A 16,267-nucleotide genomic window follows, 5' to 3' on the forward strand; every position below is an offset into this window, starting at 1 on the left:
CTCGGCCAGATAGACCTTATTCACCGTGACGCGCTTCCGTTGACGGGCGCGCTGTCCCCGCCCCAGCACCAAACACAGCAGGCAGTCCATCCACTCCCAACACACACACACGCTGCCTGGGTGCTCCCAGCACTGGCTGCTTTTAATTCCAGCTCAGCATTATATTGCTCACCACCAAATAAATGTTTGTTTTTTAAAATGATACAATACCATCAGGAGTGCAAATAACAAAAAGACTTGCACGCAGCACAAACACAGAATACAGACTCGCATTTCTGCAGCGCCTTTTGCCACCTCAGGACGTCCCAAAATGCTTCACAGCCAATGAAGTACTTTTTTTTTGAAGTGCGTCACTGTTGTAATGTAGAAAACGCAGCAGCCAATTTGCGCACAGCAAGCTCCCACAAACATCAATGTGATGATGGCCAGATAATCATTCTTTATTGATGTTGGTTGAGGGATAAATATTGGCCCCAGGACACTGCGGAGAACTCATCTTTGAAATAGTGGGCATGGGATGTTTTATGTCCACCTGAGAGGGCAGACGGGGCCTCGGTTTAACGTCTCATCCGAAAGACGGCACCTCCGACAGAGCGGCGCTCACTCAGTACCGCCCCTCCGACACTGCGGCGCTCCCTCAGTACTGCCCCTCCGACAGTGCAGCGCTCCCTCAGTACCGCCCCTCCGACAGTGCGGCACTCACTCAGTACCGCCCCTCCGACAGTGCGGCGCTCCCTCAGTACCGCCCCTCCGACAGTGCGGCACTCCCTCAGTACCGCCCCTCCGACAGTGCGGCGCTCACTCAGTACCACCCCTCCGACAGTGCGGCGCTCCCTCAGTACCGCCCCTCCGACAGTGCGGCGCTCCCTCAGTATCGCCCCTCCGACAGTGCGGCGCTCACTCAGTACCGCCCCTCCAACAGTGCGGCGCTCCCTCAGTACCGCCCCTCCGACAGTGCGGCGCTCCCTCAGTACTGCCCACCCGACAGTGCGGCGCTCCCTCTGTACCGCCTGTAATGATATCAGCAAATAGTGATGATATTTGTCTGTGTTTGATTACTTATGCCTTACAGCATATTTGTCTGTGTTTTTGATTACTTGTGCCTGACCAGCAGAGGTCATGTGAGAGACAAGCAGTCCAGAGGAGTTTTACTTTCAGTTTCATTCTAGATGCATCACAGCATAGTGTGTTCTGTAAAAAGCTGTAGAAAGTCTTGAACAAGACTTTAGATTAAACAACATTCTCTTTCAGAAATGAGTCTTTATTGAACCCAAAAAGAAATCAACACATGATGTCAGAAGTGGCTGAAAGAGAAAAAATCTGAAGTTAGCAACTTGATGGGACAGTGAAAGCAGTTGTGGCAAGTAAGCGAAATCAGCTCTCCACATATTAGCAAGCCAGAAGAGAACATCGTTGCTTACCATTAGAGAATAGCTAACGAAGTGAAAAATGGAAGGTTTACACCCACCGGCGACGCTTCAATTAACAGGTAATGTGGCTGAAAATTGGAGAAGGTTCAAACAACGTTTAGAGTTGTATTTAGCGGCAATTGGAGCTGACAAGAAAAGTAATAAACAGAAATCGTCACTGTTCTTGCATGTCGTGGGTGATGAAGCGCTGGAGGTGTATAATAACTTCACATTCGCTGTTGATGGAGACAAAATGAAGCTAGATAAAATAATGGAACAGTTTGAGGCCTACTGCATACCTAAACGCAACGTGACCTTTGAGAGGCACAAATTTTTCACGTGTACAGAAAATCGGCGAGACTATTGATCAGTATGTGACTGAACTGAGAAACCGGAGCAAATCGTGTGAATTTGGGGGACTCACAGACTCGCTGATAAAAGACAGACTGGTGTGTGGTATTCGAGATAATGGTCTAAGGGAAAGACTGCTAAGAGAGCAAGATCTAGACCTGGGAAAAGCCATAGCACTGTGTAGGGTTACAGAGACTGTGAAGTTGCAGGCAAAGGAGCTGTTCAGTGACAGTAGCTGCAACGTGGATGCAGTGAGAAAGAACGGATACAAACCGTTTAACAAAGAGAGCGCCAATGTGAAAAAATAGACGTGGCCAGCAAACGAAAATGAAAGGGACAATCGGAAGTCATGTAGTCGATGCGGTACACAGCATCCACCAAGAAAGTGTCCAGCATATGGTAAAACTTGCAATAGTTGCAACAAGAACAACCATTATGCCCGTTGCTGCAAGAACCAAGTGCAACAAAGCAAGGTCCATGCAGTAGATGAAAGTGACATCGAGGAATTCTATGTAGATGTTGTGTCTGAAAACAAAAGAGAAGAAAGAGACTGGATGTTGACACTAAAAGTGAACGACATACACATTCCATTTAAATTGGATACTGGAGCACAAGTTAATGTGATATCAGAGACCGATTTTAAGAGAATTAGACCCAGACCAAAGTTACATGGAATACAAGTGAAAGTGACCGGATACTCAGGTACTGATATACCAGTGAAAGGAAAATGCATTGTCAAAGTAACACACAAGGACAGAGAGCACACGCTAGCATTAATCGTGGTGCCAAAGGATGTGCAAGCCATACTAGGGTTAAAAGCCTGTGAGAGACTGAACCTGGTAAAGAGAGTCCTTGTTGTGGAAAGCGAAGGAGAGACAGTCTATGATGAACTCATGAAAGAGTACAAAGACCTATTTAAGGGTCTAGGCTGCATTCCAGGAGAACACACGATCAGAGTAGATAAAAGTATGACACCGGTCATACATCCATGCAGAAAAGTTCCGTTTGCTCTTCAAAAGCAACTGAAGGCAGAGTTGGACAGGATGGAAAGCCTGAACGTGATTCAGAAGATAGATGAGCCAACTGAGTGGGTGAGTTCCCTCGTCGTAGTGGACAAAAAGAATGGAAAGCTCAGAATTTGCCTGGATCCAAGAGATCTAAACAGAGCAATAAAGAGCGAGCACTTCAAGCTTCCTACACGTGAGGAAATCATGGCACAGTTTGCAAATGCAAAATATTTCAGCAAGTTAGATGCGTCCTCAGGATTTTGGCAGATGAAGCTGGACGAAGCAAGTTCAAGACTGTGCACGTTCAACACTCCATTTGGCAGATACAGATTCCTAAGGTTACCATTTGGCATTGCCTCAGCTCCTGAAGTGTATCACAAGACTATCCATATGATCTATGAGCACCTGGAGGGAGTTGATACATCAATGGATGACATCATAGTATGGGGAACCACGAGAACTGAGCATGACGAGAGACTGAAAAAAGTGCTGGAAGCAACAAGGAAAACAAACCTGAAGCTGAATAGAGAGAAATGCCAGCTCGGGGTGACAGAACTGACATTCGTGGGAGATATCCTTAGCAGTGAGGGCATCAGACCAGATCCCAGAAAGGTGTCCGCCATTGAGAATATGCCAAGGCCACAATGCAAAAAGGACGTGCAGAGGTTTAATGTAATGATCAACTACATGGGTAAATTCATATCCAACCTCTCAGAAAAAATAGCGCCACTGAGAAGACTAACTGAAAAGAACATAGAATGGGAATGGAATCATGAGCATGAGAAGTCATGGAGCGATCTAAAGAAATTGCTCACAGAGGAACCAGTTCTGAGGTTTTATGACCCAGCGAGACCCATCAAGATATCATCAGATGCATCACAGAGTGGGCTCGGTGCCGTTCTTCTGCAACAACATGACTACTGGCAACCTATTGCATATGCATCGCGCTCAATGACAGACGCGGAGACGCGATATGCTCAAATAGAAAAGGAGCTGCTCAGCATCACATACGCCTGTGAAAGATTTCACCAGTTTGTGGCAGGACAAGCAATCAGTGTAGAGACTGACCATAAGCCCTTGATTGCATTGTTCCAAAAGCCACTGAATAGCTGTCCGCTTAGAATACAAAGAATGATGATCAGGCTGCAACGCTATACACTGAATGTTGCGTACACACCGGGTAAGCTGATGTATACAGCAGACACGTTGTCCAGAGCTGTTGACCCAGTGAGCCCGCAAACACCACAATGGATGAAAAAGTGAACGCCTACGTGGACATGATCACAAGTGCACTGCCCATAGCAGATGCAAAAATGGAGCTCATAAGGACTGAGACAAACAAAGATGAAACAATGAGACGACTGAGAAAAAGCATCTTGGATGGATGGCCCAACATGAAGCAAGACTGCTCACCTGATATCGCAGAGTACTGGAACTGCAGGGAGGAACTATCACTGGTCGAAGACATCATCTACAAAGGAAGTAAAATAGTTATCCCAAAGAGTCTGAGAAGAGAGATGCTAAAAAAGATCCATGGAGGACATCTGGGAATCGAAAAGTGTAAGAAAAGAGCACGAGAGGTGATGTACGTGCCATGAATCAACCAAGATGTGACAAATGAGGTGTCAAACTGCACAATATGCCTGAAATATCGAGCAAGCAATCCGGTAGAACCACTAAAGCCACACCCAGCACCAGACAGACCTTACCAGAAGGTAGGCGCTGACCTATTCGTATGTCAAGGGAAGGACTATCTTGTCGTCACAGACTATTACTCCCTGTATCCAGAGGTTTGTAGACTGTACACCACCACTGCAGAAGCTGTGATAAGAAGTATGAAAGCCATATTCTCCAGACATGGCGTGGCAAGCGAGGTCTTCACAGACAACGGACCCCAGTTTAACAATGCAAATTTCCGACACTTTGCCAAAGAGTGGGACTTTGTCCACACAACGTCAAGTCCTCACTATCCACAGTCCAATGGACTAGTGGAAAAATCGGTCCAGACAGTGAAAAGACTGATGTACAAGGCAAAAGACAGTGGAACTGACTTCTACCAAAGCATGCTTGTATACCGCACAACGCCGCTCGAGTGTGGTATGTCACCAGCCCAACTCCTGATGGGACGTCGGCTAAGGTCAAACCTACCCATCCCGGAGAACCTCCGGAAAACAAAAGAGGGGGAGAAAGTGAGGAAGTTCAAAGAGCAACAGAAAGAAAAGCAAAAGTACTACTATGACAGAGGAACACAAAACCTACCTGAACTCCACACTGGTGACCAAGTAAGGTTGAAAGACAAAACAAACACATGGACTCAGAAGGGAACTGTCCTGAGTGAAGTTCAACCAAGATCATACACCATTCAGACAGATGAGGGTGCTGTTCTGAGAAGAAATCGTCGAGATCTTCTCATGGGACCAGCCACAGCAGGTCAAGAGACTGACACTGGTGAACAACCTGATCACACAGCTGAGAACCAATCATCTGAGGCAACAACTCAGATTCAAGGACAATCAATCAGAAAATCCTCAAGACACGTGAAGCCTCCTGAGAGACTCATTGAGCAAATTTAAGGACTATTGTTAAAGAAGGAAGTAATGTTATCTTATTCTTTCTTCAAGTTCTAGTGTATTGACATATTTCATGTGAACACACAAAGCAAGGATAAAAAACCTAGATCATGAAAATGATAATGTAAGTTCATTAAATGTTGTTAGTTAAAAGTAAAATACTTTTGTTTTAAGAAAGGGAGATGTAATGATATCAGCAAATAGTGATGAGATTTGTCTGTGTTTGATTACTTATGCCTTACAGCATATTTGTCTGTGTTTTTGATTACTTGTGCCTGACCAGCAGAGGTCATGTGAGAGACAAGCAGTCCAGAGGAGTTTTACTTTCAGTTTCATTCTAGATGCATCACAGCATAGTGTGTTCTGTAAAAAGCTGTAGAAAGTCTTGAACAAGACTTTAGATTAAACAACATTCTCTTTCAGAAATGAGTCTTTATTGAACCCAAAAAGAAATCAACACACCGCCCCTCCGACAGTGCGGCGCTCCCTCAGTACCGCCCCTCCGACAGTGCGGCACTCCCTCAGTACCGCCCCTCCGACAGTGCGGCGCTCCCTCAGTACCACCCCTCCGACAGTGCGACGCTCCCTCAGTACTGCCCCTCCGACAGTGCGGCGCTCCCTCAGTACCGCCCCTCCGACAGTGCGGCGCTCCCTCAGTACCGCCCCTCCAACAGTGCGGCGCTCCCTCAGTACCACCCCTCCCACAGTGCGGCGCTCTCCCCTCACTCCACGTACCATTTAATATCCCACCCAGTCTAATCCCACTCTCCTGCTCACTCCCCGTACCCTTTAATATCCCACCCAGTCTAATCCCACTCTCCACTCATTCCCTGTACCGTTTAACATCCCTCCCAGCCTAATCTCACTCTCCACTCACCCTTTAATATCCCACCCTGTCCAATCCCGCTCGCCCCTCACTCCCCGAACATTTTAATAACCCACCCAGTCTAATCCCACTCTCCCCTCACCCTTTAATATCCCACTCTCCCCTCACTCCCCGTACCCTTTAATATCCCACTCAGTCTAATCCCACTCTCCTGCTCACTCCCTACACCCTTTAATATCACAGTCTAATCCCACTCTCCCCCTTACTCCCCGTATCCTTTAATATCCCACTCAGTCTAATCCCACTCTCCCCCTCACTCCCCGCACCCTTTAATATCCCACCCAGTCTAATCCCACTCTCCCCCTCACCCTTTAATATCCCACCCAGTCTAATCCCACTCTCCCCCTTACTCCCCGTATCCTTTAATATCCCACCCAGTCTAATCCCACTCTCCCCCTCACTCTCCGTACCCTTTAATATCCCACCCAGTCTAATCCCACTCTCACCCTCACTCCCCGCACCCTTTAATATCCCACCCAGTCTAATCCCACTCTCCCCTCACTCCCCGTACCCTTTAATATCCCACCCAGTCTAGACCCACTCTCCCCTCACTCCCCATACCCTTTAATATCCCACCCAGTCTAATCCCACTCTCCTGCTCACTCCCCGTACCCTTTAATATCCCACCCAGTCTAATCCCACTCTCCCCCTCACTCCCCACACCCTTTAATATCCCTCACGGTCTAATCACACTCTCCCCTACTCCCCGTACCCTTTAATATCCCACCCATTCAAATCACTCTCCCCTCACTCCCCATACCCTTTAATATCTGTTCTGGACCGATGGACATTGTGACATCCTGGATGTTTTTACATGCAATAGCACCCTCTGGTGGTGGTTATTGTGTTAACAGTTTGTAAGCTGGAAAGGTCATCTGTTCCTTTCTTCCTGTGTGAGGTCATTTGACCTTTGATGCGCTATCAATTACTCATAAAAGACTGAGAGTTAAGAGAGTAACTAAAGGCTTTTATTAACAAAAGAATGAAGGTCTGCCTCGAGTGGTCGACCGGTCCAGAAATACAAAGGGCTGGGGAGCAGTCACCTTTATACTAGGACTTGTGGGAGGAGTCAGCCGAGGCATGTCCAGGCATGTACACAGTGGAATACAAACAGTGGTTTACCACAACCTTTGTTCCTTTCTTCCTGTGAGAGGTCATTTGACCTTCTTACCTTTCTTCCTGTTGACCCCAGGAAGCAGTTTTACCAGGAAGAACCTGACTTAAGTAATGGAGAATTCCATGAGGGATTTTCAATCCAATGTAATCTGACTTCATATGTTAGGCCAAACGCAATATCTGTGAGTATCTTTAGTTCTTAGCATAATAGCAATGTTGTCAGAGTAATATTTTGATAATACTATGTTTGTAAAAGGTTAATATTTAATAGTTACAGAAGTTAGTTCAAATGTTAGTTAGTTATACAATTAGTCTATTCTACTGTTGTAAATATGTTTATATCTTGTGTAATATCGAATGTGCAGTACTCAGTTTATGTACAAAACATACTTTGTCTTTGTTTACAGTTTCACAAATTTGTTCAAGTAAAGGCTTCAAACAGCAAACCGCTTCAAGAAGAATTATTTTGAATAGAATGTTTAACTTGCTGGATAACTAGATAGGAGCACATCTAGCGCGGCCAGTACAGTGAAAAGATAGCAATACGGCTAGCAGTGAAGAGCGGAGCGGGAGGAACCCAGAGTAAGCCTTAACCTCGTAGAGCACATCTACCTCACATCAACATGTCAGAAGATAATAACGAAAATGCTTTGCAGCAAGTAGAAGACCCTAAACAGGCAGACGAAACTGTAGAACATGACAATCGGTCTATAAGCACTGGTTACTACAGGTCGCAAGTTGGCTCACGGTCATCGGGTGGTTCTAGAGTAAGCATAGCCCTCGCCAAAGCACGGGCTAAACTAGTAGCAGCTCAAGCCAGAGCTGTGCATACGGACAGTGAAATAGAAATAAAAGTAAGTCAGGCCCGTCTCCAAGCTGAACCCCAAGCAGAACAGGCCCGGCTCCAAGCAGAACAGGCCCGACTCCAAGCTGAATCCCAAGCGGAACAGGCCCGACACCAAGTGGAACGCCAGGCTGAACAGGCCTGTCTCCAAGCCACATTAGACGCTCTGCAGCAACAAAAAGAGATAGATGCTGCATTAGCCGAGACACAAGTATTCGAGGCAATTTTGGAGGGAGCTCATCCCGAGACAGCTTACAAACCTTTAATTCCTGTTCCGTGGCAGAGTCCACGACAGCGCACCATAGATTACGTGAGCGACCATGCCGACATACAGTTTGCAGGAGAAAGGGATGGAGGCCCGCACATCTCTACAGACGCAAACACTCCGTATAACATGCCACAAGTTGCCAACCAAGGTCAAAGCAGACGGCGTGCCTCAAGCCGCAGAGTCTCCGCCAGCAGAACGGAAGACACGGTGCAAAGGAATAGGACGCCGAATAGAGAAAGTCGGAGACAAATCCCCTCTCGGTTCCTTGAGACCCCCAACAGAGCCCCCAGCCAAGGCAACCCTGGCCCAGGTCCCAGCACCTACGACCTCGCCAAATACCTTGCACGCACCCAGCTGGTGACTTCGGGGTTAATCAAGTTTGATGACAGGCCGGAGAATTATCGGGCTTGGAAGTCCTGCTTCCACGATGCCATATCGAGCTTAGACCTGTTGGCAGAAGAGCTCGGCCTCCTTATCAAGCGGCTCGGCCCAGAGTCCGCCGGACAGGCCTGCAGGATAAAAGCGGCCAATGTGGGGCAGCTGCCAGAGGGGTTGAAGAAGGCTTGGGCGAGGCTGGAAGAAAGCTACGGCTCGCCCGAAGCCATTGAAAGGGCTCTCTTTGACAGGTTGGCGAACTTTCCGAGGTTGACGAGTAAGGAATCCCAGAAGCTCCGCGACCTTGGAGATCTGCTGTCGGAACTCGAAGCCGCAAAGCAGGACGGCTACCTACCCGGTCTATCGTACTTAGACACTTCCAGAGGGGTAAGTCCCATCATTGAGAAGCTTCCATTTAGCCTGCAGGAGAAGTGGATAACGTTTGGATCAAAGTTCAAGCTAAAGCACAACATGGTGTTCCCACCATTCTCTGCGTTCGTTAAATTCATCCGTAAAGAAGCCAAAGCCAGGAACGACCCCAGCTTCAACTGCTTATCCTCCCAACCAGCACTTGCCAGAAGAGACAAGTTCGACAGACATGGAAAGACACCAATATCTGTCCACAGAATGCAAGTGTCCTCAACTGAGCACACAAAGATTCAGAAGAAACCTGAGGATATGAGCAAACAATGCCCTATCCACAACAAGCCCCATCCTTTAAAGAAGTGCAGAGGCTTCAGGGAGATGTCCCTGGAAGATCGGAAACAATATCTTAAAGAGAACTCTATATGTTTCAGGTGCTGCTCGTCCACGAGCCATCTTGCCAAGAACTGCAAGGTGGATGCAAAATGCAGTGAATGTGAAAGTGATCGGCACGTTTCAGCACTACACCCAGGCCCAGCTCCTTGGAAGTCAGAAACGCCTCCTCCCGCTTCAGAGCACGGCGGGGAGAGAGAGGGAGCTGCTGGTCTGGAGATTACATCCAGGTGCACCGAGGTATGTGGAGAAGGAGTGAGCGCAAGAGCATGCTCCAAGATATGCCTCGTTAATGTGTACCCTGCAGGATGTCGCCAGGAATCTGAAAAGATGTATGCCATACTAGATGAACAAAGCAATTGTTCTCTAGCAAGATCCGAGTTCTTCAACATCTTCAAGATCAAAGGAAGTCCGTCGCCTTACACGCTGAAGACGTGTGCTGGACTTTCAGAGACAGCCGGCAGGAGGGCCTGCGGTTACGTTGTTGAGTCAGTCGACGGGGAGCTTAGTCTCCCCCTTCCTACACTCATCGAATGTAATCAAGTCCCTGGCAACCGTTCCGAGATTCCCATTCCGAATGCAGCTCGTCATCACCGTCATCTGAGACGCATTGCAGACGAGATCCCACCTCTTGATCCAGAGGCAAGCATACTTCTGTTGTTGGGAAGAGACATCCTGAGGGTACATAAGATAAGGGAACAGATCAACGGTCCACATGACGCCCCTTTCGCCCAAAGTCTAGACCTCGGCTGGGTCGTTGTTGGAGACGTGTGCCTCAAGGGCGCTCACAAGCCATCTCAGGTGAACACACTCAAGACTTCCATCTTGGAGAATGGTCGTCCAAGCTACCTTACCCCATGCAGCAGTCAGATCCGAGTGACAGAGAAGTTCAGTCATACGGCCCAGCCTCAGAAAACCCCAGCGCTGATCTCCGCAGCCAGCACACAGATGATGCTCACTGGCGAGAACCCGGGTCAGTCAGTCTTCTGTCGCACCGCCAACGACCACAAACTTGCTCCATCGATCGACGACATGAGGTTCCTCCAGATTATGGACAATGAGGTCTCTCGTGACAGCTCTAACAGCTGGGTTGCACCCTTACCCTTCCGGAACCCCAGACGACGGCTGCCGGACAACAGGGGGTATGCCTATAATCGTCTTAACTCACTCCGTCGCACACTAGAGAAGAAGCCAGAGATGAAAGCACACTTCCTAGAATTTGTCAAGAAAATGCTTGTCAATGATCATGCAGAGATAGCTCCTCCACTCCAGGAAGGCCAAGAGTGTTGGTACCTCCCTTCCTTCGGAGTCTATCACCCCAAAAAGCCGGAACAGATCCGCGTGGTGTTTGACTCCAGTGCACCATATCAGGGCGTCTCTCTCAACGACGTACTCCTCACAGGGCCTGATCTTAACAACAGCCTCTTGGGAGTGCTCATGAGATTCAGGAAAGAGCCCGTCGCCATCACTGCCGATATCCAGCACATGTTTCATTGCTTCGAGGTGAGAGAAGACCACAGAGACTTCCTCTGCTTCCTGTGGTATCGGGACAATGACCCCAAGAGAGACATTGTGGACTACAGAACGCGTGTCCATGTCTTTGGGAATAGCCCATCCCCTGCTGTCGCCATATACGGACTAAGGAGGGCTGCCAAGGAAGAAGACGACGACTTTGGCAGTGATGTGAGAGGGTTCATCGAACGAGAGTTCTACGTCGACGACGCACTGAAGTCATTCCCGACCGAAGCAGAGGCCATCAGTACCCTCGGACGAGCCCAGGAACTACTTGCACTATCCAACCTCAGGCTGCATAAGATAGCCTCTAACAGACCAGCAGTGATGGAGGCATTCCCCCCTGAAGATCGTGCTAAGGACGTCAAAGACCTAGACCTCTTCACTGATGACCTCCCCCTACAGCGTAGCCTAGGGGTGTCGTGGAACATAGCAACAGACACGTTCACGTTCCAAGTCCTAGACGCCAAGAAACCCTTCACACGTAGAGGAGTGCTCTCTACAGTCAACAGCCTATACGACCCTCTCGGCTTCTTAGCTCCTGTCACCACACAAGGCAGGCTGCTCCTCAGGGAACTCTCCACACGCGCTGAAGAGTGGGATTCACCGCTCCCTGAAGAGATGGAAGCAGAGTGGGACAGATGGAGAGACTCACTCCAAGACTTACAGGAGATCCGAATACCTCACTGCTATTCGTCTTTCTCTCCCTTAAATGCCCAATTCAAAGAGCTTTGTGTTTTTGCAGATGCATCCGCTAAGGCCATTGCAAGTGTGGCTTATCTGAAGGTCACCACTCAAGAAGGACAAAGCAAAATCGGCTTCGTCTTTGATAGAGGCACGTTGGCGCCCCAGCCAGACCTCACCATACCCAGATGGGAACTGTACGTAGCAGAACGCAACCTACCCCCTCACAGCAGTCTAATGAAGCTGCATCCTATCATCGACACCGACGGACCGTCTCCGAGGTGGTTCTTCTTTTGTCGCCAGAGGACTCCAGTGACAAGTAGAGTTCGGACTGTGTGGAGTCGTTAATGACCCCAGACGGGGAGTGTTCTGGACCGATGGACATTGTGACATCCTGGATGTTTTTACATGCAATAGCACCCTCTGGTGGCGGTTATTGTGTTAACAGTTTGTAAGCTGGAAAGGTCATCTGTTCCTTTCTTCCTGTGTGAGGTCAATTGACCTTTGTTCCTTTCTTCCTGTGAGAGGTCATTTGACCTTCTTACCTTTCTTCCTGTTGACCCCAGGAAGCAGTTTTACCAGGAAGAACCTGACTTAAGTAATGGAGAATTCCATGAGGGATTTTCAATCCAATGTAATCTGACTTCATATGTTAGGCCAAACGCAATATCTGTGAGTATCTTTAGTTCTTAGCATAATAGCAATGTTGTCAGAGTAATATTTTGATAATACTATGTTTGTAAAAGGTTAATATTTAATAGTTACAGAAGTTAGTTCAAATGTTAGTTAGTTATACAGTTAGTCTATTCTACTGTTGTAAATATGTTTATATCTTGTGTAATATCGAATGTGTAGTACTCAGTTTATGTACAAAACATACTTTGTCTTTGTTTACAGTTTCACAAATTTGTTCAAGTAAAGGCTTCAAACAGCAAACCGCTTCACGAGGAATTATTTTGAATAGAATGTTTAACTTGCTGGATAACTAGATAGGAGCACGTCTAGCACTGCCAGTACAATATCCCACCCAGTCTAATCCTACTCTTCCCTCACTCCCTGCACCATTTAATATCCCACCCACTCTCTGCATTTTTAATATCTCACCCAGTCGAATCCCACTCTCCCGCTCACTTCCCGCACCCTTTACATAGAAACATAGAAGGAGCAGGAGCAGGAGTTGGCCATTCGGCCCCTCGACCCTGTTCCGCCATTCAATGAGATCATGGCTGATCATCCAAATTCAGTACCCTGTCCCTGCTTTCTCCCCATATCCCTTGATCCCTTTAGCCTTAAGAAATATATCTAACTCCTTCTTGAATATATTTAATGAATTGGCCTCAACTGCCTTCTGTGGTAGAGAATTCCACAGGTTCACCACTCTCTGGGTGAAGAAATTCCTCCTCATCTCAGTCCTAATGGCTTTAAAACCCTTTAATATCCCACCCAATCTAATCCCACTCTCCCCCTCACCTTTTAATATCCCACCCAGTCTAATCCCACTCTCCCCTCACTCCCCGCACCCTTTAATATCCCACCCAGTCCAATCCCACTCTCCCCCTCACTCCCCGTACCCTTTAATATTCCACCCAGTCTAATCCCACTCTCCCCCTCACCCCACATACCCTTTAATATCCCACCCAGTCTAATCCCACTCTCCCCCTCACTCCCCGCACCCTTTAATATCCCACCCAGTCTAATCCCACTCTCCCCCTCACTCCCCGCACCCTTTAATATCCCACCCAGTCTAATCCCACTCTCCCCCTCACTCCCCGCACCCTTTAATATCCCACCCAGTCTAATCCCACTCTCCCCTCACTCCCCGTACCCTTTAATATCCCACCCAGTCTAATCCCACTCTCCCCTCACTCCCCGTACCCTTTAATATCCCACCCAGTCTAATCCCACTCTCCCCTCACTCCCCGTACCCTTTAATATCTCACCCAGTCTAATCCCACTCTCCCCCTCACCCCACATACCCTTTAATATCCCACCCAGTCTAATCCCACTCTCCCCCTCACTCCCCGCACCCTTTAATATCCCACCCAGTCTAATCCCACTCTCCCCCTCACTCCCCGCACCCTTTAATATCCCACCCAGTCTAATCCCACTCTCCCCCTCACTCCCCGCACCCTTTAATATCCCACCCAGTCTAATCCCACTCTCCCACTCACTCTCTGCACCTTTTAATATCTCACCCAGCCTACTCCAACCCCTTGCTCAGTCCCCGTAGTACAGGCAAGTCTGTGGAAAGTAATCAGGGAGGTAGTCTGCGTGAGTGAACAATGGTTACATGGGATTACATATGGTTTACAGCACAGAAACTGTCCATTCAGCCCCACCAGTCCATGCCAGTATTTATCCTCCATTCGAGCCTCCTCCCGTCTTTCCTCCTCTAACCCTATCAGCATAATCCTCTCTTCCCTTCTCCCTCATAGGCTTGTCCAGCCTCCCCTTAAATGCATCGATACTATTCGCCTCGACCACTCCCTGTGGTAGCGAGTTCCACATTCTCACCACTCTCTGGGGAAAGAAGTTTCTTCTGAATTCCCAATTGGATTTCTTGCTGACGATCTTATATTGATGGCCTCTGGATTGCTCTTCCCCACAAGTGGAAACACTCTCTCCGTATCCACTCTATCAAAACCTCTCATCGTTTTAATGACCTCTATTAGGTCACCCCTCAGCCTTCTCTTTTCAAGAGTCATAACGGCACAGAAGGAGGCCAATCGGCCCATCGAGTCCGTGCCGGCTCTCTGTAGACCAATCCAGTCAGTCCCATTCCCACGCTGTATCCCCGTATTCCTGCAAGTTTATTCCCCTCGAGTGCCTTTCCACTCTCCCCTTGAAAACATCGAGTGTCTCCGCTTCCACCACTTCTGTCGGCAGCGAGTTCCAGGTCCTCATCACTCGCTGCATAAGAAGGTTTTTCCTCACATCCCCCCCCTGTATCTCCTGACAGGTATAACCTCCTTAAATCGCTGATGAACTCATTCAAACTATTAGGAGATGCCTCAAATTCTGTCCGTCTCTGAGCTGTCCAATTGATGCACAAATGACACTGTAAGAGACTGCATATCAGGTTAAAAACGTAAATCGCATTTATTTAGAAGTAAATTTAAACAGAGTCAAAATGCATATTCCACCGCATCGACCTGAAACGTTAACACTCTTTCTCGCTCTGCAGATGCAGTCTGGACCAGCTGACCGATTCCAGAATTTTGTATTTTTATTTCCGTTTACCAGCCTCCGTAGAATTTTGCTTTCCTTTCCCGGCTGCTGGGGAACAGTTCGACCCTGGGGTCAGAGCCGAGCGATCGCGATCTTTCACTGGGTGAGGTACACAGCCTTGGTCAGCGTGGACTCCATCATCAGTACCGTCTTAACATTTTTCCCACGCAGTTTAATCTCTTCCCTCGTCATTTTCTGGTTCACCTGCATTGTCATCGAGAATGGATCACTTAAATAAAGTTCAGCACGAACATTGGGCACCGATACATCTCTTGACGCAGCGAAGGGTCCCCATTACAGTCTGAGCTTCATCCCCCAACATTTCACAGCTTAACAGCACTTTCCGTAAGCTCTCCCCTCGTAAGCCTAGAATTCACAAAGCAACAGGCCATTCGGCCTCACTGGTCCGTGCCAGTGTTAATGCTCCACACCAGCCTCCTCCCACCCCTCGTCATCTCACCCCATCACCATCTCCTTCTATTCCTTTCTAGGGTACTGAGGGAGCACCGCACTGTCGGAGGGGCGGTACTGAGGGAGCGTCGCACCGTCGGAGGGGCAGTACTGAGGGAGTGCCACACTGTCAGAGGGCCAGTACTGAGGGAGCACCGCACTGTCGGAGGGGCGGTACTGAGGGAGTGCCGCACTGTTGGAGGGGCGGTACTGAGGGAGCGCCGCACTGTCGGAGGGGCGGTACTGAGGGAGCGCCGCACTGTCGGAGGGGCAGTACTGAGGGAGCACCGCACTGATGGTAAGGCAGTACTGAGGGAGCGCCGCACTGTCGGAGGGGCAGTACTGAGGGAGAGCCGCACTGTCGGAGGGGGAGTACTGAGGGAGAGCCGCACTGTCGGAGGGGCAGCACTGAGGGAGTGCAGCACTGTTGGAGGGGCAGTACTGAGGGAGCACCGCACTGTCGGAGGGGCGGTACTGAGGAAGCGCCGCACTGTCGGAGGGACAGTACTGAGGAAGCGCCGCACTGTCGGAGGACAGTACTGAGGGAGCACCGCACTGTCGGAGGGACAGTACTGAGGAAGCGCCGCACTGTCGGAGGGGCGGTACTGAGGAAGCGCCGCACTGTCGGAGGGACAGTACTGAGGAAGCGCCGCACTGTCGGAGGGACAGTACTGAGGAAGCGCCGCACTGTCGGAGGGGTGGTACTGAGGAAGCGCCGCACTGTCGGAGGGACAGTACTGAGGAAGTGCCGCACTGTCGGAGGGGCAGTACTGAGGAAGCGCCGCACTGTTGGAGGGACAGTACTGAGGGA

General features: G+C 49.0%; 1 protein-coding gene across 2 annotated transcripts in view; it reads right to left on the bottom strand.

Moving 5' to 3' along the window:
• Positions 1–14,853: 14,853 nt before the first annotated feature.
• The window catches only part of LOC147086686 (caspase-14-like), a 44,053-nt gene continuing 42,639 nt past the window's right edge, over positions 14,854–16,267 (bottom strand). For both annotated transcript variants that reach the window (XM_085978834.1, XM_085978832.1), the window contains one exon: positions 14,854–15,210. In XM_085978834.1, the coding sequence (XP_085834960.1) occupies positions 15,103–15,210 (108 nt within the window). In that variant the 3' untranslated portion in view covers positions 14,854–15,102. The remainder of the gene's footprint in view (positions 15,211–16,267) is intronic.

The sequence above is a fragment of the Somniosus microcephalus genome, unplaced genomic scaffold (genome assembly GCF_052327205.1).
Source record: "Somniosus microcephalus isolate GS21.2 unplaced genomic scaffold, FLI_Smic_1.0 unresolved_chr7, whole genome shotgun sequence".
Classification (NCBI taxonomy): domain Eukaryota; kingdom Metazoa; phylum Chordata; class Chondrichthyes; order Squaliformes; family Somniosidae; genus Somniosus; species Somniosus microcephalus.